At 41.6% G+C, this 27,671-nt stretch overlaps 1 protein-coding gene across 9 annotated transcripts in view; it reads right to left on the bottom strand.

Moving 5' to 3' along the window:
* Positions 1 to 27,671, bottom strand: part of RIMBP2 (RIMS binding protein 2) — a 128,739-nt gene that overhangs the window by 27,963 nt on the left and 73,105 nt on the right. For all 9 annotated transcript variants that reach the window (XM_064168792.1, XM_064168787.1, XM_064168788.1 and 6 more), the window contains 8 exons: positions 24,272 to 24,322; positions 18,590 to 18,794; positions 12,109 to 12,260; positions 9,647 to 9,723; positions 8,634 to 8,743; positions 6,982 to 7,791; positions 2,431 to 2,582; positions 1,587 to 2,048 (listed from right to left, as the gene is read on the bottom strand). In XM_064168792.1, coding sequence (XP_064024862.1) covers positions 1,587 to 2,048; positions 2,431 to 2,582; positions 6,982 to 7,791; positions 8,634 to 8,743; positions 9,647 to 9,723; positions 12,109 to 12,260; positions 18,590 to 18,794; positions 24,272 to 24,322 — 2,019 coding nt within the window. The remainder of the gene's footprint in view (positions 1 to 1,586; positions 2,049 to 2,430; positions 2,583 to 6,981; positions 7,792 to 8,633; positions 8,744 to 9,646; positions 9,724 to 12,108; positions 12,261 to 18,589; positions 18,795 to 24,271; positions 24,323 to 27,671) is intronic.

Raw genomic sequence — 27,671 nt, 5'->3', positions numbered from 1 at the left:
CACAGCTTCTTCTTCAGCAGCCTACTGCAAGGGTAAAATTCTAGTACTGGAGTCTAAACGTGGAAAGTATTGCTGGCAGAGTTTGATTTGATTTAGAGTGAATCCATCTGTAAACTTCAGTTCAGAGCCCTGAATTAAGCATTTCAAGCATCATTAAAATTAATGCAATTAAATGTGGTTCAGAGCCTATGTTATGTTAGCAGTTTTCAAATCCAGAAAAGATATTTCAGTCCTCTTTCTCTGTATGGTTAAATCAACTTTCACCTCAGAATCCTAAAGAAAATATTTGCCTTTTCTCCCTTAACTACATTTCTCCTAGTTTGCTTTACTTACCAACAGAAGGAAGAAATATACACACCCACATATACATGTACTTAGCAGACCTTACTGATCCAGAATTATTCAGCTTCCCCAAAGCTCTGTCATCACCACTGGCTGAACTCTGCCCCAAAACAGGGACCATCAATAAATGAAGGTATGTGTAAACTGTCAAAATTAATGGAGTTATTTTGGAGATGTGATGGCAAACCAAAAACTGGATGTAACATCTGATGACTGTCAGCTGAAGGACCAAGAGAACACACAAAAAAAAGTGAGACCAGACCTTGAGACAAGTAATGGACAGTTGCAAGGAGCCTGTGATGAGAAAGCAGCTGCCCAGGGCACTGGGAGTGTTCAAATACTGTATGCTTGGGTAGGAAAACCAGAGCACGTTGTCAGGATGCATATGCATCAGCTGTGTTGACCTGACAGCTTCAAATATGAGATTTAAATTAGCAAATGTCTGAGTCACCACAGCAGCCATGGGTCTTAATGGTCTCAAAACCAAGGAGTCTCCCCTGGGCAGTGGTTTTCTAGTGGCTATAATAGTAGCTGTAATGGAGAGCTTCCACATGGCAGCTATGCTGAAGCAGTTGTAAACATCTGTGAAGGTGTAGCACTAAGAAAGTGGCACTCTTGAAGGGTCAGTACATAAACTTGCCTGTGGATCCACCATGTACAAACCAGTGCTTTGTGTGCTTTTCCATTCTGGAAAAGCTGATGGATTTAGAATACAAACATGGCCCTTACCTGACAGCTCTTCACTTACTCATCATCTCCCTTAGAGAAATGAGGCTCTGCTTTCATTTTGTAAGCTGGCAAAAGTCTCTCACAATAAGGACTTTCCATCTACCTGCCTATTTCCAGATGCATTTTTTAATTGCTCTTTATTGTTTTGGTCTTTGACAATTTCAAAGACTGACTTTTCCCACGAAGGCAGAAGCCTCCCTTTTGACTCCTGCACAACCATTGATGATTTTTCATTTTTTTCAGATGAGATGCTCTGCATTTCTTGAGACATTTCCTGATGTTACAGGGTTTCTCTGCTAATCAAAGGCTAATCAATGCTCTTTATGGTTACAAGCATATTTGTAGAAGATGGCACAGAATTGCAGCACACACCTTCTTCTCAAACTAAAGCTCTTTAGGGTTTAGGAATGATTAGCTGCTCCTCAAAGCATATGATGAACAAACTCTTTGATAGAGAGTGTCACAATGAATTAAGTCAGCACAAAATAAAGCTTTAAGAAAATGACTGCCTTTACCCTGTTGCTCTCTGCAACTCGTTGTGCAGCTTCTCTTGCCATGGCTTTTGCAACAGTATTTGGGACAGGTGTGCCTTGAGGTTGAGGGAGTATTCGGTTAGGTGATGGAGACCTCCTCCCCTGAAGTGGGCTGTGAAAGTTAGGCGGCTCAAGCATGTGTCCATGAACTGGGGATGCCGAACGAGTCTGCTCCCACGACTCATCCATTTTCAAATGTGGACCTAAATGTTCTTCTTTGGTTTCTGGGGCTCCGGCACTTGCTAATGGCTTAGATTTAGGAGCAGTTCTGGGGTGAGGGGTTGGAGGCACCAGTAGGTCAAGTGGAATGGCAGCAACAGAAGAGTCCACTGATTCCCCTTGCGCAGAGAGTGTTCGAACGGTAACTTCCTTGGCTTCCAAATTTCTCAGTCTCACTATCTCCACCAGTGTGTTCTCTGCTGTTGGAAAGATCACTTCTGCCACCTGAGTACACAAAAAAAGCAATTTATTAACATAAAAATATCCATTCCTCTCCTCTCAACGCCAGTGTAGTACCACCTGCAGTGTCTTAACATGAAGTGAGTTATTGCCAGCAGAGAAGGAGCTGCAAGAGCCCACATCAGGGCTCCACACCAGGTAGCACCAGTTGTCATCAATCCTTTCAACTCACTTGTCCAAAAAACTTAAATGCTTATAAGAAAGGAAGCTAATAAGCAATTTATGCACAAAGAGGCAGGTCCTACTGAGAGCTGAGAAAGCCTCACATACATGTTCACGTGCTGTCACATGTTCACTGTTGCCTTTAGCTGTCTGCTGGGATTCACCTAGGGTAGATGGTCACCATAGCGCTGGAAGGAGAACTCACCCGTTGGCCTTTCGCATAGACACCATAGCCTGTGACATTGGCGCCATGGGAGGTCCCTGTTGCTGTCAGAGTTGGTGGTTTCCAGGACACCTGTAGAGTTGCAGGGGCGGACCCAGCCCGTACAGTAACATCTTGAGGTGGAGCTGGAGGACCTAAGACAGACGAGACTGGTCATTGCCTTAGTTCAGAAGTATATGCATCAACTGACACATCTGTGAGATGGAACTACAGATCCTCAAAGCACTTCAAAAACATTTTCTTTTGAAGAGCTAAAGTAACCTTATTGCAATTATTGTGCAACAACAGAAGCATAGGTTCAGCAGGTCACAGAGTCAGGGTGAGTTTACAGTCACTGACTCATCTATATTTCTTTTCAAGGTAGTCTGTACTTGTAACTTCCTCTGGACCTATTTCCATCTGTCCAGGCTTCATAACTGCTACTTACTCTGAATGTAGAAGATGCTAACATAAAAATGCAGGGAGAAAAAGACCCAGGAGTAGTAGCACGGTTAGAGGAAAGCTGCTGCACGTGACAGCCAGTGACTTTTTGGCATGTATTTGCAGTGAATGCACACTACATATGCAGAAATCACTTTTAAAGTCTGTCTCCCTGGACCATCAGTGGCTCAATGTCATGATTTATGGGCCGGAAGCAAACTGGCACTAAGGTGCAATGGGGACTGCAGGCTGAAACTTTAACCTTTTCAACCAGCAGCATGCTGGTTTAAAAGATGACTGGATTTAAAGGCTTCTCTCTGCACTGAGGAAAAGAAATATGCCTACTAACCTTCTCAGGTGTTTACAGTATGTCAGTGCAACTGCACACCAAGTACACCCGTAATTAAAAGACATTATGACCCTTCTATAAATAGCTCTACTTTGGAGAGAAAGCTAAACTAAAAATGTCACAGAGGTTGTTAGTTCACTACTATTTAACTGTTGTGTTAATTTAACAGGCAGACCCTGAGAAGTGTTTAGAATCAGAGAATCAGTCAGGGTTGGAAAGGACCACAAGGATCATCTAGTTCCATCTAGTTTCTAGTTCCATGCTAAAACATTTCAGAAGCAGGGATCAGCTGTAGCCATCTCTGTGCAAGAGCCAGGACAACACCAACTTGGCTGCTGCAAGTTTGCCTTTGCCAATGAACTAGGCAGAACCAATTTCTTTTCATCTCCCCAAAAAGCTTCAAGTATTTTAACTGTGTGCATTCAATGCTACCCAACAGTTCACGGTACAAGTGTAAATATCACAAAAGCCTCTGCCTCCAGATGTGCTGGCAAAGTGTCAGTGCACTTCAGGAGTTTGCTGTCATTGAATTTCATCCTCTAGTGGGAATGGAAATAAAAATATGATAATGCTCAGGACACTACAGGCACAACATTTATTTTTTTGTCTATACCATCCCACCTAGAATGTATTTCTAACTTGTAAGGTGAAAACATCCAAGCTGACCTACTACTATTCTTGGGCAAGATGTAGATGATGATTTAGGATTGGATTTCAGCTTCCCTGACCATTCTATTTTATTGACAGCTGGCACTCCCAATCCAGCAAAGCTCCTCTGCTTACAAGAAAGAATTTATCTAATCTAGTCCAGTACATTGTCAGTGACAATGACATTAATCTTTTCCTGCAGGAGAAGTCACCTTCCTTCCAATCTCACAAAACCAAGCAATCCCCAGGGAGTCTATCTTGACCTTCACAGGCTGTAATAGAGGGAGGTTTAATAAACTGCGATGCCCAAGGCTTAGTGTGGTTTCTGTTTCCCCCTCATCATTAAACAGGAAATTGCCCCTGCTGACTTTTGATGGTCTTGGCCATCAACATAAATGTTCATTTCAGAATTCTGCTACAGTTTGGTCTTCATGAATTTCTTACCTAAATTAACTTAAAACCCATAACAGTCACATAGGTCCTAACCCTGTTGATATTTAGATCGGAGCGCTCGAGAGAGAACTACTTCCATTTTAATCTAAGCAGTTCTAATGCTTTGATGCATCAAGAAGAGAAATTCAATTGCTCAGCAACTAAAGAGCTGTCACTCAGCTTTGGTCCAATAGTAACCAATGTGTTTCAAGCATAACTCATGCAAAACATGTATATCTATGCAGAGGGGAAAATGTAAAGGTGACCTCTAAGTGTCCTGTGCTTTCCATGCAACCGCTCTCCCTAGCTTTGAAATGTAATCAGTTACCTCAAGTTCATATTTGCTTAATATACTCCTAAAAAACCCCTAAGATTGATACAGGGAAAATTAAAAAATATCCCCCGATCCCCATTCCCTTTTTGGTACAAGAAGCTGATAGTAGAAAAGGATACAAGGATAGCACTGAAGCTTCTAGAGTAAAGAGCAGAGCTTCCCAGCTTCAAATAAAGCAAGAACAAGTATTCATTTGTAAACATTTCTGTAGCCCTTTGAAAAATGTCAGTACAAACTTCAGCAGCTGTCTGTGGCCAGCTCATGCTGCACTGTCTGCTACACCTGACATCCACCACAACTAAAGGTCTACCTGACATTACTCACTCCTAGGCATCTTCTAGAGAAGCAGAAGAACAAAAGATTCTCTTTTCACAGAATACCTGTATTGCTCTCTCAGCATACTCTAAAATCATCTTTGAAACGTGTCCCCTTAGAATGTAGACCAATTGACAGAAGGTGGAAAAATAATCCAGAATAAGAGAGAAAAAATAGTATCAGTTGCATTGAAGACACTTGGTCTAGGTATTTTTAATCTTCTTTCTTTTAACTCTAGGTTGGAAGAATAAATGTTTGATTACTCGAAACCAGTAACATTTGCAAGACAAAATACATAGAATCAACCAGGTTGGAAGAGACTTCCAAGATCATCCAGTCTAATTTATCACCCAGCCCTGTCCAATCAACTAGAACATGGCATTAAGTGCTTCGTCCAGTCTTTTCTTGAACACATCCAGGGACAACAATACCACCACCTCCCTGGGCATGGCAACTTCCATTGCTAAGTGATTCCATGGACCTAATTTTCCCTTTGTTTCAACAACATTTGAAGTACAAACACCAGCCGCTAACCACTCAACAGCTGCTAGTTTTTACTACACACAGCAGTGAAAACTTGATGGACTTTTGTAAAAATGCCCTCTGTGAAATGAAGTGGTGGGGAAGATTCTGGGATCTCTGGGTTTGAAAGCAGAAGCTGCTGTATTTTTGAGCTCCTCAGCAGGGAACAGCTCATTCTTTGCTTTAGCACATTTCAGCAACTAGAGGGAGATGCAGCATGTTTAGTGTTTGGCCTGAAAAAGACTCACTGGAAAGGTCCTTCCCAAAATACAAAGAAGTTAACTCATCTCATAAATTCAAGCCATCATCTAAGCAGTGTCTTACGACTCTCACAGAACACGTACAAAGTTTAAAATGCACTCCCATCCTATCAGATTCTGTAACAGCACTACTTCACTGGAATCACTTAAGACACAAAGAGTAAATGCCTGAGCTGAGGCTGTTTTCACTGAAGCTGTAAATCAACAGCATCAAAAGCAGTAGACATACAGGCCTAACTCTCTCTCTCTACTCAAGCAGCGTTGCTGTTGTGCTTGTCTCCTTACATGTAAGTCAGACAAGCCAAGGAAGAGACCAGAACTAATTCCTGTCCCTTTGCTAGAGTCAAATCCTAGCAGGGAGCCAATTGAGACATAGCACAGTACATGCTACTGACATTTTGCTTGCCAGGAGCCACTTGTACTTGTCTGTCCCTGCTTCAGAGGCATACTTAAAGACTGAATATATAAGGAGTCTTCTACGTGTCCTTGATGAGACAACCTTGCTTAGATGGCTGTATAAGGAGAGATGCTCCAGTTTTTCAGGTACATCTATAAACACCAAAAACTATGACACGATCCTTTAAATGCACTATAGTATTTGTGCTCCTGTTTTCTATGCTACTTCACTGTTCTGAAATACTGAGCAGTAACTGGTAACACCAGCATTCCTACTGTGAAAGTACAGTGGGGAAAAAACAACCCCAGACTCTCCAACACACAACCAATTCATCTCCACAAATTCAAATCATGCAATGTGATTATAACTTCACAACCAAAAAGCATGCACATCTCCTAAATGACTATGTGCTCTTCTAACACGTCTGTCTTCATTACAGAAAAGGGTTGAGTCACCACGTTAAAAGTGCTTTAAGTAACATACAAACAGCATGCTAGAAGTGATAATTCTTTGTTTGTTTTCCCCCAGTGTGGTTCACATCAATCAAAATAAATTACTATCAGAAATACTGGACAAATTAAATAGAAATGGAGATTAATCTGCTAAAACACATCGTGTGTGACTTGTGATGATGATGAACATGACTGTCTGTCTCCCCAAAATGCTTCAGTCTTTAGCCAGGAACAAGAAGAGGACAGAAATTCATCTTAGATACCATTAAGCAATCTAACAATCCCCAGTCTGCTCATGAAAGTGATGGAGTTTAGAGTACAAAGCTAAAGGTTAGATCAATTTATCTAGGGTTTTCAGAGAAAGTTAACCAGAGAGTTTTAGGGCAGAGAGACAAATATCAAACCTGCTGGCAACGTAGAAAATTCCACAAAGGCTTCCTTTTTTTCTCGTTGTTCCAGGGGAAGCTGCCAGGGCATCTGGTGGGGCTTTGCCATGACCTTCACCTTGTAGGCCATATTGGGCTTCAAATTAAAAAAATGGTACTTGTAGCTAGCAGCCTTGACAATGTCAAATTCCTCTTCATTAAGAAAGATGACGTGACTGTAATTGCTATTGGTAGGGAGCCAGGAGAGCTCAGCAGAAATCTGGGTGATGTTGTCCACTTTCAGGTTAGAGGGGGCTACTATGACATCCTTCCCAACTAACAAAGTGCACTGCAGTTCATCTGAGTTGCCCTTGTTTGTAATGCTCTGAACTGATATTCGGTATGTACAGGCAGAAATGTTCAGCTTTTCTATAAGAGCTTTCGTTCTGCTTCCCAAGGCTATGTTCATCCGCACTTCTTTGTCTACTAGAACGTTGTAGCTGCTAACGGTTCCCCATCCGGGTGGCACTACCGGTGGCTCCCAGCCCACAATGACACTTTTGGCTAGTTGTTTAATAAGGGTGATTTTCCTAGGATAAGGCACAATGTCTTCTCCAATTTCATCAATGTTCACATCCAGAGTCCCTGCGCCATTGCTGATTACAGTAGAGTCTATGTGACTCGGTGGACTTATCTCCAGGAGATCTCCTTCCAAAGCAGGACCCGAACGGTTGATGAAGTTCTGATCTTGTTCACTGCTTAATGTGCTCGATAACCGGGTCTCGTTGTCTTGAACAAAATCCACAAAGTTGGAAGGGACTAGTCCTCTTTGTCCATCTAGAAGTTCCCCTGGTGAAAAAGAGCAATGCCATTAAAATTCTTGAAGGAGCACCTCTCTTGCATGCCATTGCCTTGCAAGCAGACAAGGTAAGGAAGAAGACGTAAGTGAAAACATTACATAAACAACATAGAATCATAGAATCAACCAGGTTGAAAGAGACCTGCAAGATCATCCAGTCCAATCTAGCACCCAGCTCTAGCCAGTCAACTAGACCACGGCATCGAGTGCCTCATCCAGTCTTTTCTTGAAGACTTCCAGGGACGGTGCCTCCACTACCTCCCTGGGCAGCCCATTCCAATGCCAATCACTGTCTCTGTGAAGAACTTCCTCCTAACATCCAGCCTAGACCTACCCTGGCACAACATGAGACTGTGTCCCCTTGTTCTAATGCTGGTTGCCTGGGAGAAGAGGCCAACCCCCATCTGGCTGCAATGTCCCTTCAAGTAGTTGTAGACAGTAATAAGGTCACCCCTGAGCCTCCTCTTCTCCAGGCTAAACAACCCCAGCTCCCTCAGCCTCTCCTCATAGGGTTTGTGTTCCAGGCCCTTCACCAGCTTGAGAACTTAAGGACTCGGTGAGGCAAAACAGCAGAACTGCCAGTAAGCTTTCTCGTCAACTTAAATCTTGGCAGCAGGAAAAGCTGACAATATAAAATATTTATAATTAGCTTTGCCTGCAAGGAACAGCTATGCTGGTGCAGGAACTCCTCTTAATTAACACAATGATTATAGAGGTAATTTTAGCAACTGATTTGGTAGTAGATGAAGGAAAGAACCGGGAGCATGTTTGACAGATGAACTGATTTAAATCTCCGTGAATCTGCAGGAATTCACAGACTGAAAGAAGATACCTTCATAAAAGCCATCTTCATCCATATCTCCATACACGTAAAGGTACTTTCCTGCCGTAAGGGGGAGCTCTGCCTCCGGGTTTTCATTTGGTCCATCAAAGGGGTTGTAGCTGCAATGGAGCACAAAGGAGAAACGGTGTTCACTGGCAAGCACACACAATGAACGCTGATCAGACAGAGCTGCACAGTTCTCAGGCTGCACAGGAAGGAAATTCCTCGGTTCAGTCTTTCGGCTTCCTGCCTGAAACATATAATCTGAGCGCAGTCTGCACTGGTGTTGTGAGCTGGAATTCTATCACCATCAAGCTGCCATGAAATGCAGCTGAAGCACTATAGACTCAAACCCACATCCTCTTCAATTCGCTTACGTGTTTCTTATCCAGGTCTCCTTGAACACAATGGCCAAAAGTCAATTAGAGCAAACTCAGTCGTGCAGGTCTTCTCCAGTCACTGCATATCTTTTGCTTTATATGGCAGACTTCTGCACAAGTTTATTAACTTCAGCAGAGACAAATTAAAGACAAAACCAGTGAGTTACAGCTCAAACAAGCTACTCATAAACAAAAACTCCTTTAGAAGTACTTAAATCCATACTCAACCTGAAAACAATTCGTTAGCCACAGAAAATTTGACCCTGACAGTACTTTAATCTGAATTATTAATGTGAAAAGCAAATACAAGTGGAGCTTTTAAATCATTCTTGCATTGATGAAAAAGAAGTTTATATCAGCAGACTGAGAAATCCTCTATAAAGCACAGAAGATGCACATTCTCATCTCATTTAGACAGTGAAGGCTACGAATGCACAGATGGGTGAAAGAGCCATGTCATGGTAAATTTTCTCTGACAATGGAAGCACTTGGAAATGGCACAACTTTGCAGCCAGTGCAGACAGTTTGCTATCTATAACGTTGGTTCCAGGTAATAATTCAGTGCATGAATAAATGTGAAGCAAACTCCAATGTTGAATAAGACAGATATGTATGGTAGATGTGATGAGCTGGGATTTTTACCTATAGCGGGCGATGCAAAGATGGACTTTCCCAGAATATCTCTGCTTTGAGGTATTGGAATTCTGATCATTATCCATCTGTAGTGGGGGAAAAAAAAGATAGATGCCTGAATTCTTTTCCTGACAGGAGAGAAAAATCAATGAACACACAACAATCACAAACAACACAGAATAACTGAAGTACAGCACGGAACAGGAATGGTTAATTTCACTGAGGAGGGTTTAGGCTTATAAGGAATTGCAATTCGGATTCTAATGCAGCAAGGAAAGGGAGCTAGTTCCATGACATCTTGCTACAAATTCAGATCACCTCTCTGATATTGAATGTTGGTTTCTCTCAAAGGTTTGCAGAGCTGACAAAGCACCAGGAGCTTGGGGCTGTGTCATTTGGTCAATGGAGGTGGCTGAGGGAGAGGTGACTACTCCCTGTCATGCTGCTAACTAAAGAGAGAGGCATGACTTAACCACAGCGGTCTCGCTGACCACCTTAGCCTCCTGACCAAGCTTTTACTAAAGTACAGTGAACTCAGCTACTGCAAGATGACCTATTGTAAGTGATATGCTTGGTGCTTCTGGGTGTAGTACAGCTGTATGATCACACAGACAACCACAGATGATACTCCAATATTTTCATCAGAAAACAATCATAGAAACCTAATATTAGTGACTAAGTACTTCAGACAAATGCTGAGTTCAGTGCTGGTGCAGGTAGCAATGGATGTATCTCCTTGCCAACCCAATCCACAGCAGCAGTAGCTCTTGAATTCCACCCTTTCCACTAACTGAAAGAAATAATGACTTTCCTCTGAATTTACCAGCATATTCAGTGAGGGAAAAAAAAAAGAGCAACTTTTCATTTGACATTGAAAGAACTTTCATTGAGGCAGAAATGCTAGGTTTAACAGTGGGATCAAATGTAAGTAGTCCAAAAAGTGACCAAAACTTTACAGTCTGGAAAGAGTGAATATTGAACTGTAACTTTCAGGCCTAAAATGATCCCTCCTTAGCTCCTTGGAATAGAACAAAAGTGCACCAGAAAGCCACTGAGTGAAGTTGCTTTTCCTCTGAATTAACTGCTAAGAGGTGGATTAGTTGTTGGGCTAGCACAGCACACACGGTCCTGCCAGCACCCCTCCTCCAGTGTGTGGGGGGGTGGTAGTAGCCAGCTATCAGGTATTCTCCTCTGTGTAGCAACTGAGGACACAACCACATTTCCAAGGGTTATCATCCTGGCACCTTGTTATGGGCATGTCACAAAGACTTTAGGTTTTATTCACACACTCTCCTCCTGGGTCTGGATATCTCTAAAAAAGAATGGAGCCTAATTTCTGGGAGCTTGCATAGTGCAAGGTTGTATCACATAATTACACTCTAGAAGGTACACAAGGAACAATTCTGCAAAGGAAGGCTTGGCATTCTCAGTGAGAGATAACTCAGAAATAATAGGAAAAGGGAATTAAATTTGACATGCACTTCTTCTGTTCCTTGCTGTTAGTTCTGCTTCCCTAAATCTCACTGCTAAGCTGCTTTTTATGGTTTGACTACTTTGAGTTGCCTTTATTGTGGTCTTTTCAAAAAGCAGTGAATGCTCCCAATTTTCAGCAGTGCCACTACACTTAAATACACATACATTTATTTGTGGATTATCCTTGGACATGCCCATGGAATCCCTACTATACAGCAATCTTAAGACTTTGCTGAATATCCTACACCATACTCAGGCTTGTGATCCATTTGAAAACCTTTTGATTTTATCAACATCCACAGCTTCAGCAGCAATGAATATAAAGTAGACAGAAAATATACACAAACAGTTTCAGTTTATTTACTTCTGCAAAGATTAAGACTCTGATTCCAGGATGTAAAGTGAGAGGTAAAAGCCTCACTGCTGCTTGCCCACATAAATCAGGCTTACAGTTAATAGAAAATAATAGCCCTCTATAAAGTTTTCAGTGTGTGTGTGCTACACCTCCTTACATTTAACATTCGTCCAACTTGGCTGTGGCAGCTTTGTAAAGCTCTTCTGAGCTTCCCATTGCCTTTCTACTAGAATTCTACTTATAAGAGAACAGAACCCTTCAAAAGTGGAAGGAAAAGCAAGCTGTAAAGTTGAATGGTAGAACTTAGTGACAACATCCTGCAACTTTCACTCCCAGGTTGATGAATTAAACCTCTTACGCATAGGTTTAGTACAGCACTCTGAATGCATCTTCAAAAGCTGAGGTTTACATAGAAGCTTGAGGTTCTCACACACCCACTTTTTTATGCTATGTAACTTGGACATCAGCTGAGACTTCTTTGAAAATATCAAGTTCATGTCATATTCCCAAGCTGCCATAGGAAATGAGGACATTCATCTCTTAACTTCTTAAAACCAGGGGAATCAACCCACAGCAGTCTCCCAGAGAGAAGAAGTCTTGGCCTCATAACACACATTTTCAGCCACAAATTAAAAACACTCACGTCTGAATCAAATCTGCATCTTGGGGTCCCAGATCTTGACTTGGACAGGAATGTAGGTTTGACAGACAATTGTTCTGGTTTGTCTCCAGAAATTTGAAGGGGTCGTATAAACTCTGAAATCACACACCGGCTTCCAGAAGGACTTTCATGACCTGGCAGTGAACAAAACACACATGAGCATAAGTAACTGACCTCAGGCAGACTAATGAGCAGCAGTGGACTACATTCTTCTCCTAGGAAAAAAACAACAAACAAACAGAACAAAGCCAACAAAGGTAAGTAGACTGCAGAGTGTAAAAGCAGCATTTTGGTAAATTCCCAGCCTCCTGGTAAACTACAGAAGTCAGCGATATGGAATGGAATGGAATGTAGAAAGTGAAGATATTTTAATTTAAAAAGGTAAATAAAATCAAAGCTACAATTTCCCCTAATGAGAAAAAAAGTAACTTTTTGCTCTGGGAACCTTGATATCTCAGGAGAAGTTACCTCACATGCTGTTTAATATGCCCAACACTAGAAAGCTGCTGTTGGAACCTTTCTTTTTCTTTCAGGGATTCCCAGGTACTGGAAAGTAGAATCAAGCCATGCATTTATCTTTTAAGAAAGTGACAGAAATGATGATGATTTAGTTGACAGGACTGTAATTTTTAAATGAAGGGAAATGGTTTGGCTTTTTGCAGGGCAGTAAGTTCCCAGAGGACCTGCTTGATATTTCTTGATCATAGAATCAACCAGGTTGGAAGAGACCTCCAAGATCATCCAGTCCAACCTAGCACCCAGCCCTATCCAATCAACTAGACCATGGCACTAAGTGCCTCATCCAGGCTTTTCTTGAAGACCTCCAGGGACGGTGACTCCACCACCTCCCTGGGCAGCCCATTCCAATGCCAATCACTCTCTCTGGCAAGAACTTCCTCCTAACATCCAGCCTAGACCTCCCCTGGCACAACTTGAGACTGCGTCCCCTTGTTCTATTGCTGGTTGCCTGGGAGAAGAGGCCAACCCCCACCTGGCTACAGCCTCTCTGCAGGTAGTCGTAGACAGCAATGAGGTCACCCCTGAGCCTCCTCTTCTGCAGGCTGCACACCCCCAGCTCCCTCAGCCTCTCCTCATAGGGTTTGTGCTCCAGGCCCTTCACCAGCTTTGTTGCCCTTCTCTGAACACGTTCCAGCACCTCAACATCTCTCTTGAATTGAGGGGCCCAGAACTGGACCACAGTGTCTCCTTCCCAGTATCTAAAAAATGGAAGACAGAGGCTAAGAAAGAGAAAAAAAAATCTCCAAAAATGTTTTTTTGAACATTTTTATGGTGCTTTTATAAAGCACTTCAAAATAAAAAGGATAATAGTTTATACTGCACATTTAAAAGACCCAAGAAGGTAGCCTTACAAGAGGTTTGCAAGAGAAAGACTATTAATAAAGTGTAATATAAAAATATTTCTACATTTTCCCCTTTTACTGTTAATTTAGTCCCCAAACCACACAAAACCAAGCAGGTATTGTAAACTGAGCTTAATTACACTTGCAGCATCAGCAGAGTTACAGCAAAACAGTCTAGAGTGCTGCTGACACAATCAGATATAGAGAGAGCTTTCCCCTTTCTCTCTCATTAACATAACCTGTGCTCTAATTTATCTGATCTTGGATAAGTACAGGTTCAGCATTCAGTAATGTCCAGAAACCTGGACAGCAATGTTTTGCTACTGAATTTCAAGCTTCCTAGCCACACATCAACCAGAAGTATCAGCGGAACCTCTTTATTCATATTACAGAAGAGGAAAAACCTCCAAACTAGAACAACAGAGGGTTTTTTTGCTGGTGTGCTCCCGAGCCCAATATGATTAATTTTCTCTACATGGCTGCAATTTACAGCAGGCCAGCTTAAGCACATTGGCAGCAGGGCAATACACAAGTCATCATACAAAAGATTAATTACAACCAGCCCTGCTTACAGCAATCCCCAGGCTGGGAAAGGGCACATTTTTTATTCTTGGAACCTTTCTCACATATGTAACAGAAAAGCCATCCCTGTTCAGAAACCTTTAGCCAATTTAGCTCCTTCTGTTTGCTGTTAATGTGCTTGCCATATCAGTCTGTCAGCGCCAAGTCTATAAATAATTGCTTCAAGTGTGATTATTCATTCAAAGGAAACTGCTCTTGGACTTCTCAGGCTTTGTTATTACATTAGTTGCACTCCAATACAAAATGCAGAGAAAGGTTCCTGGATAATATAGCCCTTGCTTTGTATATGTAGCAGATGGTAACCAGGATAGCAACACACATTATCAGGAAGCCCAGGAATATCAAGGAGCTGGCAGATATTTAACCATCTTATTTTTTCCACTTGTAAATACAGATATATACAATTTTCCTTGAGTCCTTAATACACAGGACAGAAAACCATGTAGTACTTTTAATTGCACCATGTGCCTGAACTCATCTATGGCTCCAGATGGTTCTAATCACTAGACACAGCCTAGTTGGATATCTCACTTCCCATCAAAGTAATGTCTATACACATAACCATCAATATGTAGAAACAGAGCTTCTGCCCCAAATCCAGCTATGCAAAATGGATCTGCCTTCCCAACTGGATTTGTTGCCACCTTCAGTGCCCTCTATTTTATTATTCATTTGGTTACTTGTGCCATGCAACAAATGTCTTTCCTTTTAAAAATTTCACTCTGGAAAAAAAACTGAGAGTCAAAAGTAAAAAATACAATAAGTCAGTTCATAACAATGCGCAGCAGCTTTGAAAACAGCTCCTTTTATTTTTCCTCTAAATACTAGAGAAGAACCTTATAAAGCCACAGGATTTTACTCTGCAAAGTCCTGCACAATCTACACACTCTGAAGATGGCCTTTATTTTCCCATGACTGCAAAAGACCTGCCAAGGAAATCTTAAGAACACCCTTTCAATGACAGAGGCAAGGAAGAGCACCAGACTTAATTCAGATGTCTCAGCAGCATTAAAGCTGGAGATACTTGCAGGACAATTAGACTCTCCCTTTTATTTATTGGAATTGCTGATTCACCATGAACTACCGAAATTATCTAGAAGGGCCATTTAAATAAGTCTTTTATGCAATGAATAATAAATCTTAAGGTTTCTATATCTGATTGTGACATTATTAAATGCTCAGAGTGAACTTTTTACATTCTCATCTAGCCTGCCTAGGTTTACTTCATTTCCTGACACATTCAAACATCACCAATTAAGGCGAAGCAGCTGGTCATAAACTGAGCTCATTTCCTTCGCTTGCTTTGCTTTGAAAGCTGTGTCCTTGTGTTCTTTCTTCCTCACACATAATAAAAATAATCACACTTTTGGTTTGAAGAACCTGCTGTAGCATTCCCAGCATTATGGTGAAATGGTGAGTTTCGATATTGAGGAATCCTGCCCATTTGCTCAAACACTTCTTTCCTGTTTCCAGGGCATTCATACTGAGAATAAGCATTGCCCAAAGCTTTCTGATCCTCATACACTGGTGCTGCAGGCCTTGAATTCCAAGTCACACACAAAATAAAATCAGTAACTTAAGAGAAAAGGTTTAGAGAGCAAGACCTAAATTTAAATGACTTCAGTACAGACCACACTGGGTTGTCTGTGGCTTTAGTCAAAGATTTCTTGGAAGATTTCTGTTTGTTGTATTTTGAAGGGTGTTTTAAAAGCTGTTTCCATTAATATTTCTAGAATAAATCTTAGTTTGGAAAGTTTGATTAAAAGACCTAAAAAAAACATTTATTCTGTTTTCATTTGAGGACTGGGGTCTACTTAGAGCAATTCCAGAGATACAGACTGGACCTTCGTTAGCTGCCTAGAGGATATTTCAATCTCTAATTACCTTTCCTTCCAAATTAATTGTTGCTTGGGAAATCCTGTCCTCAGAGGCATGAGGAGTTAATCCTGTTGATATTAAGGCAATTTCTGCTAGATTCTTGTGCTCTCAGGTAATGCCTTCTGAATTCTCCATTTAGTGCACTTTGATATCCACTTAGGTAAGATGTGCAGCTCCAGAAAAGGCTATAAACTAACACACACCTCAGTGGGCAAGGCTGCAAAGAGCTCACTTTTCATGTTCAAAAACCCAAGGCATACAAAGTGCAAAGTTACTGAAGTGAAATGAAAGGAAGATGTCACCTTGGTTCCTTTTGACTTGGTTTCACATTGAGTTTAGCACCCTTCACTGAAAATGACTGACTGCTCATCTGTAACAACAGGGAAATGATTTGTGATTCCTAGGCCCTATGCCACAGAATTTTCCCAGAAGCTTGTGAAGATGGAATTTTAAAAGTCAAGACTATTTCATTTTTCCAGTTCCTCTTCATACTGGGTCCAGTCCTGTTCAACATCTTCATCAGTGATACTGATGAGAGCACAGAGTGTCTCTGCTCAGCAAGTTTGCAGATCCAGCTGCAGGCTGTGTGGCCATCAAGCGAGACCTGGACAGACTGAGAGCTGGGCACAGAGGAACCAAATGAGGTCCAACAAGGACAAGTGCAGAGTCCTGCACCTAGGGAGGAATAATAAACTGCACCAGCACAGGCTAGGAGGTGATCTGCTGGAGAGCAGCCCTGTGGAGGAGGTCCTGGTGGATAACAAGTTAACCATGAGACAGCAATGTGCCTTTGTGGCCAAAAAGGCCAATGGGATCCTGGGGTGTATTAGGAGGAGTGTGTCCAGCAGATCAAGGGAGGTTCTTCTCCCCCTCCACTCTGCCCTGGTGAGACTCCATCTTGAGTACTGCGTTCAGTTCTGGGCTCCCCAGTTTAAGAGGGACAGGGATCTGCTGCAGAGGGTCCAGCAGAGGGCTACAAGGATGATTAGGGAACTGGAGCACTGCCTGATGAGAGGCTGAGGGACCTGGGGCTTTTTAGTCTGGAGACAAGAAGACTGAGAGGGGATTTAAGACATGTTTATAAACACCTGCGGGCTGGTCAGGGCCGGGGGTGGGGACACACACAGGCTCTGCTCACTGCTCCCTGGGATAGAACGAGGAGCAATGGGTGTAAGTTGCAGCACAGGAGGTTCCACCTCAACACAAGGGAGAACTTCTTTACTGTAAGCATCACAGAGCACTGGCACAGGCTCTCCAGAGAGGTTGTGGAGTCTCCTTCCATGGAGACTTTCAAGGCCTGTCGGGATGTGTTCCTCTGTGACCTGTGCTAGACTGTGTGGTCCTGCTCTGGCAGGGGGGTTGGACTCGATGATCTCCTTGGGTCCCTTCCAACCCCTAATATCCTGTGATACTTATTTTAAAACAGCTTTGAAGGTATTTTTAAGTAATGGTAATGACCTTACAAATGTTCCTTTGCAGAAGAAGCAGTTAAAATCATTCTAGCAGGGATGATAGTGAACTGGCAAACACAATCCTCAGCCTCCATGAGGGTTATAATACAGTCTAACATGCAAATTACTTTCCAGTGTCCTCAGGTAACCCTTTTGCCTTAACCTTTGCAATTTTCTTATGAATAATGAATCATTAACAAAGCTGTGTACTTAGGAGGAGCAGCTGCCTCTGGCAACAGATGACCTAGCAGAAGTTCAACACAGATCTTGTTAAAACACATATTGTTCTAAGATGCCAGGAACTACAGGTATAGGAACACCAATACAAATCAAAGGGTTTGATTGGGTGTGTTTTTTTGTTTGTTTGGGTTCTTTTTTTGGTTGTTTAGTTGGTTGTTTTGTTTGGTTGTTGCTGTTGGGTTTTTTTTCCTTGTTCTTTTTGCATGTGTGTGCTTTTGGAGGATATTTTTGTTGTGTTGGTTGGGAGTTTTTGTGGTGGTTTGGGTATTTTTTTTTTGGTTGAGTGGTTGGTAAGTTTTTGTCTGGTTGGATTTGCTTTTTGCCTGTTTGATTGTCTTCTTTCTTCTTTTGTTTTACCTCTACTTACATAAGGAAGACACAGTTTTAACACTGAACAGGTTACTCATTACTGTAGCTGGGGGTTGATCTCTTCTGCCAGGCAACCAGCAACAGAAAAGGGGGACACAGTCTCAAGTTGTGCAAGTTGTGCCAGGGGAGCTATAGACTGGATGTTAGGAAGAAGTTCTTGCCAGAGAGAGTGATTGGCATTGGAATGGGCTGCCCAGGGAGGTGGTGGAGTCACCATCCCTGGTGGTGTTCAAGAAAAGACTGGATAAGGCACTTAGTGCCATGGTCTAGTTGATTGGACAGGGCTGGATGATAGGTTGGACTGGATGATCTTGGAGGTCTCTTCCAACCTGGTTGATTCTATGATTCTATTCTATGATTCTACTACACCCAACAGCAACTAGAGAATTCTGCTCAAGTAAAACAGAAACAACCTCAGTGAAGGCTTAAGAGATAGTCTGAAATCTAAGCAAGTCAACAAAACAGAAACAGGAGCAAACTCTATCTTGCATTTGTGCAGTCAGACTCTGTTTACATCACTGAGTTGCATCTTAAATCCTACAAGGCAGAAGAGACAACCACAAATAAAATGCTGGTCCTTACCTTTGCCTATAGAAGTGGCTATTCCATTCATTAACTGGGATAGAGATTTACCAGGAGAACCAGGGATATCTGAGGATACCACCACGTTACTGCTCAGGAGATCAATCTTCCCTGCTTGCTGTCGAAACCTCTCCAGCTCTCTGGACAAGAGATTAAATTGTTCGCTCTGAGTCCGACATTTCTCCTCTAGCTCTCGGACCTTGGCCTGTGCAAGCAAGACACAACACAGACATTTGACTGAGATCAGAGCCAGTTGTGACTGCAGCAGATTTTTCTACAGTACCAGGAATCCAGGATAGGTAAACTATTTGGGATAAACAGGCCTGCAATCACACTTTTCTCTCCCTAAATCCTCACCCATCTTTAGCACATAACCTTTTAGCAGCCCTGAAACACTGAAGTAAGTTTTTCTTCTACCCCAAATCTATAAAGGGGAAGTTCAGCATATGTTTTGGCAGTGCTAAAACACTGCCAAGAATAGATCCTACAGCTTGTAACTTCTACATACACCTGAATGCCACTTTTCTGTTCTTTCCCATTTTGTTCTAAACCTCAGGTAATACTTCTGAGGTTTGCCCATCCTCTGCTATTCAACTGAAGCCTCCTGAATTGCTAGATTAACACTTACACATTAAAAACCACCACCACCACCACCACCCTCCCCCAGTGGCTCATGCAGTATGTTTGGCCTAGCTACTGGCTGAATTCCCTTTCAAAAAATAATGCTCCTCACTACAGATGCCAAACCACACAGAAGTAATTCAGACACCAGCCAAGAGGATATTGTTAGCAAGCTTGTGCTAAGTACCAAAATGTCACTCTTGGCAAACAATTTTGTTTTAATCTTGAAGCATCAGGTTTTAACAAAACAGAACTTAAAAGATCAGCTGGTGTGCTGACTAGGAAGTATTAATGTTTTCAGTGCAATGCATTTCAAAGTCAATCTTCATTTACAAATAGCCTGCATATCCTGTTTGCATACACTGCCAGATATTCCTGAAGACAAACCCACATATGTGGAGTACCCAGAGAATTATTAGACAGCATATTAACACCTGTGGCAAAACCTGATGAATCAGAAAGCTCTGATTTTCACACAGGGAGAGAGTCTGTGGTCTGGCAAAGTGCCATTTGAGACCTAGGGAGCACTTATGGCTTATGTGCTGCGACCCAAACACTGCAAGCAGGAGTAGCTCAACAGAGGCAGTAATAGGCTCTTTATATGAAAGCTAACGTGTTAAATATTCTTCTGATGCTGTGTTAGTTTGAAGCAGGCTAGAATGTTTTGGTGAGAAGAACTAGATTACAGGCTGTGGACAGAAAAACAATGGTGATGTCTACTTCCCTCATAGGCTTACTGAGATGTATAAAAACATAAGACAAAACATAAATCAGACACTCGGCATCACTCTTGCTTGGGCTGCTGGCTGAGCTGAGCTGCATCTCTCTAACCTCACCCTCCATTTTGGACTAATCCACTTTGCTTCCTAACCCCCTGGCCAAACCTCCATTCTTCCTTGGGACTGGGGTAAGGTTGAGAGGGGTAGGGGGAAGGTGAAGGGGTGGCTGGGAGCCCCTCCTGGGGACTCAGGTTTCTGGGAGGGGAGTTGTGTTTCTGTATTACATTTTACCTTGTATATTTCTGTCTATAACTGTATATACTGTAAATATCTGCTTGTATGTTGTGCCAGCTGTAAATATAAGCTTCATTCATATTTCCAGAGCTGGATGAGTCTAGTCTGGGTGATTTCTAAAGCGTTGGGAGGCATGGAACACCCAAACCATCACGGATGCTTTATGATGAACACACATCGCTTCATTAAATGCCCCTTCACGGTATACACCAACTCAAACAGCCACACTAACAAGGCCTGGATATCTGCTAGGTTCATTCAACTGTTCTAAAGGTTTCTTTTTACTGAAAGAGGAAAAAATGTTCTCAGTTCACATAAGAAAAAAACTTCACACAACACATATCAAGAACACACCACATATTACATACAACCTACAAAAGATCTTATCACAGGTAAAGATATAACATTTACAATCCCAGAAGAACATAAAAATCCAAATTTCCTACCACAAAAGGTGGTACTGTTTGCTCCTTTGTTTTTTTTTTTTTGAGGGAGTAACAAATCCATTTTTAAAAGTCCCAGTGAGTTTTGAGGATAGAATTTCTTTGTGTTCATAAGAGACAAATTAATTTAGTTCTGCTAAAAAAGAGTCCCAGGGTATCTATCTGACTCATTATGAAACAGAAAACAGTAAGGTACAGAGACACTGCAGACTTTTATACAAACATTAAAATCTTTGATTTTTTTTTTTTTTTCTTTCATCTTTTCTCTGTTGCTCTGTGCAACTGAAATGTGAGCCTTTGCTATTTATTAATATGCTGAATGAACTGATGTACAAGTTTAAAGAACACGAAACAAAGAAAGTAGTAAAGTGGTTTGGGTCTTATATCCCCCTTTTTCCAAGAGATGAGCTATTCAACTCTCTAAGAAAAGATACTGACCTTTCCACATGCAGTTATGGAAACTCTAGCACAAAATAAAACACAAAAACATCACAATCCAGACTCCAACGAGATGCTAAGGCTGCCCTTAAAAGTATGGTTGAAAAATATTAATTACTTGTATTAGCGTTACTTATTAAAGACTCATTTGCGACCTGTTCTAGTGGGAGGTGTCCCTGCCTATGGTGGAAGGTTGGAACTAGATGATCTTTGATCCCTTCCTGTGCTAGTTTGAGCCTAGCTGAGATATTTTAGTGGGAGGAATTAGATTATAGGCTGTGAAAAGGAATCATAGAATCAACCAGGTTAGAAAAGACCTCCAAGATCATACAGTCCAACCTAGCACCCAGCTCTGGCCAATCAACTAGACCACGGCACTAAGTGCCTCATCCAGGCTTTTCTTGAACACCTCCAGGGACAGCAACTCCACCACCTCCCTGGGCAGCCCATCCCAATACCAATCACTCTCTCTAGCAAGAACTTCCTCCTAACATCCAGCCTAGACCGCCCCCGGCACAACTTCAGACTGTGCTGATGCCTACTATCACTCATGGGCTTGCTGAGATGTATAAAAACAAGAACACAAACATAGGTAACAGAGTTGTTCTCTGGGTCTGGCTGCCTGCACTTCTCTCTAACCTGCTGTTTAACTAATCCATTTGCTTCCTAACCCCCCTGACCAATTATCCAAACTCACCTTGAATGTAAGGCAAAGTCTGGGATAAGGTAGAAGGGTGGAAAGGGAGCCCCTCCTGGGGACTCTGGTTTCTGGGAGGGCTGTAGTGTTTCTGTATCACTTTTTAACTTGTGTATTTCTGTCTATAGCTGTAGATATTGTAAATACCTGCTTGTATATTGTGCTAAGCTGTAAATACAAAGCTTCATTCTAATTTCCAGCTCAGCTGAGTCTAGTCTGGGTGATTTTCATAAGAGTGGGGGGGGGCAGGTAACACCCAAACCATCACACTTCCAACCTGAATCACTCTATGATTCTGGTATATGCCTGTTTTGACTATTCTTCTGAGCACCTAGAGTCTTTAGTTTGTTCTCTTGTGACAGTACGAATCCTGTCATTACTACTTGTATCTAATCAAGGCTGCGAGTTACAAGTGAGCACAAAGCTGGTACCTATAAAGAAAGAACTGCTGTGAGACCTACAACAGCACTAATGAGGAATCCCCAGGCCTATCTTTGTTTCTTGACTTCAGGCAGGTGGTTGATTTGCTGTGAGCCAGACTCACCTCTCTGTGGCAAATCTACATGCTGATGTACGTGACTGCAGGGCGAGCCATGCGCTTACACTCTGAGCAGTACTGCCTGTTTATCCTGTGTCATGGTTCTGCCCACGCTGCCTCTTTCAGGAACGACAGCACAAAATGCCAAGTCTACCAGATCTCCCTAAAACGGGATCTGTCTATGGCAGTGGTTGTAAGAAAATTCTCTACTACAGAACATACTAAACATACACCACCTAGGACTTGCCAAGTTTCTCATACAATGCAGTTTTACTGCTTTAATGGCTCCTTAAATGGAAAATGAAGCTGGCTTTATCCATTGCAAGACAGATACTTTTCACACAAGACAGAGGAGAGGATGAGCAACTTTCCAGGTGGTCAGGCTTGAATTCAGACTAGTAATTAGCTCTCACATTCCGCTATGGAGATACAATCTCATAGTTTAACTGTTTATGTAGCGGCAGTGGCTTTCAGCAGGTGGCTGAATAAATCAGCCTCAGGAGAAAATATCACATAAAACTCTGCTTTAACAAAGAAAGAGTCTGAATTCAGACAAAATCCACACAGGCAGAAAGCTACACTCTTGAATAAACTACCAAACCATTCTTACTGGGCATGCTCATAGAAAATTACCTTTCAAAACCAGTATCTGAGTTCTCATTTGATCATGCCAAATTTGAAGATTAATCTCTCATAGGAAAAAAAAATAAATCTGATTTTGGTGATTTGGTATTAGGCCACTAAATGCCAAGCATGCTGCATAACAATGGCTCTAGCACACATCTCATGCAAGGTGAGGCAGGACTATCATACTCATTTTAAAGGAAAAAGTGCAGGATTCAGGACAGGGAAAAGAGAATTTACACCCTAAAATACCTGCATGCTGTCCAGGGTGTTCTGGATGAAGTGCAAAGCAATAAATTCCAAACAAGACACAGTAAATAAACAAAGAGATGTGAAATAAAGAAATAAAAGCAGTTTTGAACACTTTTACATTTCAAAGCAAAACTGTATTAGAACAGTTGACATGTGTAAAAGCATGCATTAACACAAACCACGCCACAGAACGTCTCGGAAAGCAACACTGCTGCTGATCTCAAATTGCAAAAAGCAGATTAAAACAAATGCTACAAATTAATGGGCTTATGGCAATAAAAAGCAAAAGCTGAGGAAACTTTGATGGGGTTATGCAAATTGGAGGTTGCAGATAAATCTACTAAATAGGAAATCTGGTTAGCTTGAGGGAGATAACTAATCACTTGCTAGCTTTGTTGATGCTTATGTTTTCCTTCACCAGGCATTAAATAATAATTTAATCTCATATTCTCAAAGGCAAAACAAACTTACTATGTAGGATGACAATGAAAGCCTATGAGCAAACAATTTCTGTGGGAATATGAACTTTTATAGATACAAATAAACTATTTCAATATTTATTTTCTTATTTAAAGAAAAAAAGATGATCAGGGCACCAGAAAAATCACTTTCCACCAGTGCATGACAAGTACAAAGAGAGAAGAACAACTGTGAGAAGGTGAAGAGACTAGAAATTACCTCCTCCTAAAACTAGACTTCTAAATGCAATATTGACAAGGCACTTGCCATCATCAATTTATGGTTTTGTGTGTTCTTTATGGTATGTACATTAATACTTAATAACCATTTAGTGCCTTTTCCTTTCCTCAGCCAGAAAAACTGGTTTGGTTTTCTATACAAAGGGAAATTGAGGGATACATGTAATTTCCAACATCTCAGCTTAATGCATTTCCAATTGAATTACAATCTGTAAAGGATGCAACTAAATGACAAGAGAAAAAAAAACCCTCTCTGCTTATACATCACCTGAAACTATAAAAAATTATAATACCTTAAAATGAACACATTCAGAATGGAAATTCCATAGAAATTCCAAGGTAAAAATGGATATCTTACCTCTAGCAACTGAACTGCTCCTTCATGTTCCTTCTTAGCTTCAACCTGAGCCTTGTTTTCAAAACAAAGAAAAAAGAGAGGGGGAAAAAAAGATAAGAGAGAGGTCAATTAGTCATGTCACATGTAGCGTGCTCTAATCACATCAAGCAGCATACTGTATGCTCAAATCCAGAGCAAATTACAGTCTGGAAGGGACAACTCCACCAATATTATTACAGTGCTTTGGTTCCATGCCACTGAAATAACTGCTTATTTTGTGAAGATTGAATCTCAGTAAAGCTCAATAGCATGGGTATTTTGTTAAGAGCAAGATAAGCACGCTCAACATACTGCAAGAGCACATCAGAAGTCTCTCTGAAACCTTCTAAGTTAAAACTGAAAAATAAGCTTGTTATTCTACACTGTAGGAAGTTCATCGTGCAGAAACCTACCATACTAGCTAGGAGAAAGGAACACACCAATCCAGCTCATTCTTTACATGCAGCAACAGTATTTATCATCTAAGCAAACAGCTCACAGAACACTTCAAGGCAACCACAAGAAAAGCTGTCTGTGAACATGAGTGTAACATTCAGGGTCCAATCAGCTGAGTCAAAGAAGAAAAGAAGGAATCAATAAAAGTAGAAAGTGTGTGTGTGTGGGTGTTATGTAGCTTAGAAACTCAGCTACCACATTTTGGTTGCAAAGTCTGAACTTCTAAACAAACACACACTGTAACTTTGTGTAAGGCTCACTTCATTTTCATTTCAGTTTTCACTCTCTTCCTTATTGAAGATAAGCAACACTTGTAATTAACCGTTGTATCAGGATGCACTAACTTTGCCTTTCAGCTCCATATTACTCTAACCCAAAGACCACATTCTGCACGTTCCACTTTAGAGAACAGTATTAAAACTCTGCAGTTTAGCAGAGGGAAATACCCCACGGACATTCTGATTTAATGACTGAGATACTGCCATGACCAACACCCTATTCCATTACTGGTTTTGGTGGAAGCTGGGTCAGGACATAACACATCACAATAAAAAACATATACCCAAACTATACTTCACTGTCATGGATAGTAATAACCTCACTTTCAGTCCTGCAAGCAGAGTCATATTTCTTCCTGTACTGCAGCAGTCTTGTCGCTAGCATCTGATAAAATACTGGCTCCACAAGCATTAGCAAACATAAGGTGACAGGTGGCAGAAAGCCCTGTGCTATCCATCATGACAAGTTTAATAAAGTCTACCCCAAATATGAGCTCTTGATAAATGATTAGAAAACCTGCATCAGTAGCTATCTCTCTTTTACATCCAACTGACCTGTATTAAGGCTTTCTTAGAGGAAAAAGCACATCAGCTTCCCTATAATCACAAAACCTTGATGAACAGTATCATATGCCTCCTTTTAGGCTGAAAATCTGATCAGTCTGTCCATATATGAAGAGCACAACGAAATTTCATTTACACTATCAAGATGTGACAGCAAGCACACCAGACTGTACCAAGAACTTGCTTTGTTTTGAAGGGCACATTTCTGTGACTCATCAGCAACTTTCTGACAGTAACAAGATATGCTGTCAAATGGCATCCTGTTACTGCCTGGAGTTACAGCTTTCATTTCATGGCACTTTTTCAAGTAATTAGATGACTCTAATAAAAAAAAGGCATTTAACACACATGTACTAGGTACATTGAGGTCAGCTCCGGATGAAAAGCGAGCCAGCAATTTCAGCTTAATGATGGAAGTAAATTGTTATAGTTACTGAGGTAACAGGTTTGTTTCAATTAGTTTTCTGACAATGCACACTGCATTACAATGCTGAAAAGCTGGTGTGTTTGGTATCACCAGAGGCTTCAAGCAGAACAAATTAGTCTCTGCTGATCTCCACTAGCATGCCTAGAGAACTACAGGTAGCTTGGGTGTCTCTCTACAAGGTTGAAGAGTGCACAGTATGCACATGCTCCCAATTATCATTCAGTGTTTGGGATACTCTCTCTCTTCTACCTACAGTGTATTAATCTGCTTTTCAGTCTTAATTCTACAGCAGTCTTATTTTCAGTTTTATACTACAGCTCTTCTCAGTGATGACCAATGACAAGACAAGGGCAACAGATGCAAGCTGGAGCATAGGAGGTTTCACATGAACATAATGACATCAAACTGTTGGAGCCAGTCCAGAGGAGAGCCACAAAGATGCTCAGAGGGACGGAGCATGTCTCCTATGAGGACAGGCTATGAGAGTTGGGGCTCTGCACCCTGGAGAAGAGAATGCCTCAAGGAGACCTTGGAGTGGCCTTCCAGTATCTGAAGGGGGCCACAGGAGGGTTGGGGAGGGACTATTGATAAGGTTTTGTAATGACAGGATGAGAAGTAATGGGTTTAAACTGGCAGAGGAGAGATTTAAACTGGATGATAGAAAGGAGTTCTTTACAGTGAGGGTGGTCAGACACTGGCACAGGTTGCCCAGGGAGGTTGTGGCTGCTCCCTCCCTGGAGGTGTTCAAGGTCAGGTTGGATGAGGCCTTGAGCAAGCTGTTCTAGTGGGAGGTGTCCCTCCCTATGGCAGGGGGTTGAAACTGGATGAGCTTTGAAGTTCCTTCCAGCCTAAACCATCCTATGATTCTTCACTGTGAGGGTGACAGAGTCCTGGAACAGGCTGCCCGTAGAGTTTTTGAATGCTCCTTCTCTGGGAACATTCAAAATCCACTTGGATGCATTCCTGTGTGACCAGTTCTAGGTGGTCCTGCTCTGGCAGGAGAGTTGTACTGGATGATCTTTCAAGGTCCCTTCCAATTTCTAACATGCTGTGATTCTGTGATTAACAACAGCATTACAGAACCAACTAAGTACGTCAACCAAACTGAGAACTCAACATGTCACAACATACCTAAGCTTGGAAGGGCTGAAAAGATTTTTTTTTTCTCTCTTTTTGAGTGTTGTCTTGAGTGACTATCACATGCAGACTTTGCCCAGAGATGTGACAGGCAGAATTCTCATTTAAGTTGTCATAGATCCTTATCATGAAATGCAATAATGAAAGAAAAACACACAATAGCAACTTAATCACATGAAGAATTCATAGACTCATAGAATCAACCAGGTTGGAAGAGACCTCCGAGATCGTCCAGTCCAACCTAGCACCCAGCCCTATCCAGTCAACTAGACCATGGCAACAAGTGCCTCATCCAGGCTTTTCTTGAACATCCCCAGGAATGGCAACTCCACCACCTCCCTGGGCAGAAATGTCTGTGCAAAGTCCTAGAACAAATATTTCAGGCTAAGGAATGAAACCAGTAAGAATGATGAATTATTCCTTAAATCCTTAAGTGAAGCACAGACAAATTGTTAACAATGGACTTTAGCATAGGAATTCTAAGCTAAAATTCTAGTGGAACCTAGTTGCAAATGATCAG

This window comes from Pogoniulus pusillus, chromosome 30, assembly GCF_015220805.1.
Source record: "Pogoniulus pusillus isolate bPogPus1 chromosome 30, bPogPus1.pri, whole genome shotgun sequence".
Classification (NCBI taxonomy): Eukaryota; Metazoa; Chordata; class Aves; order Piciformes; family Lybiidae; genus Pogoniulus; species Pogoniulus pusillus.
Note: the sequence above shows the minus strand (reverse complement) of the source record. Positions and strands in the feature narration are given on the sequence as shown.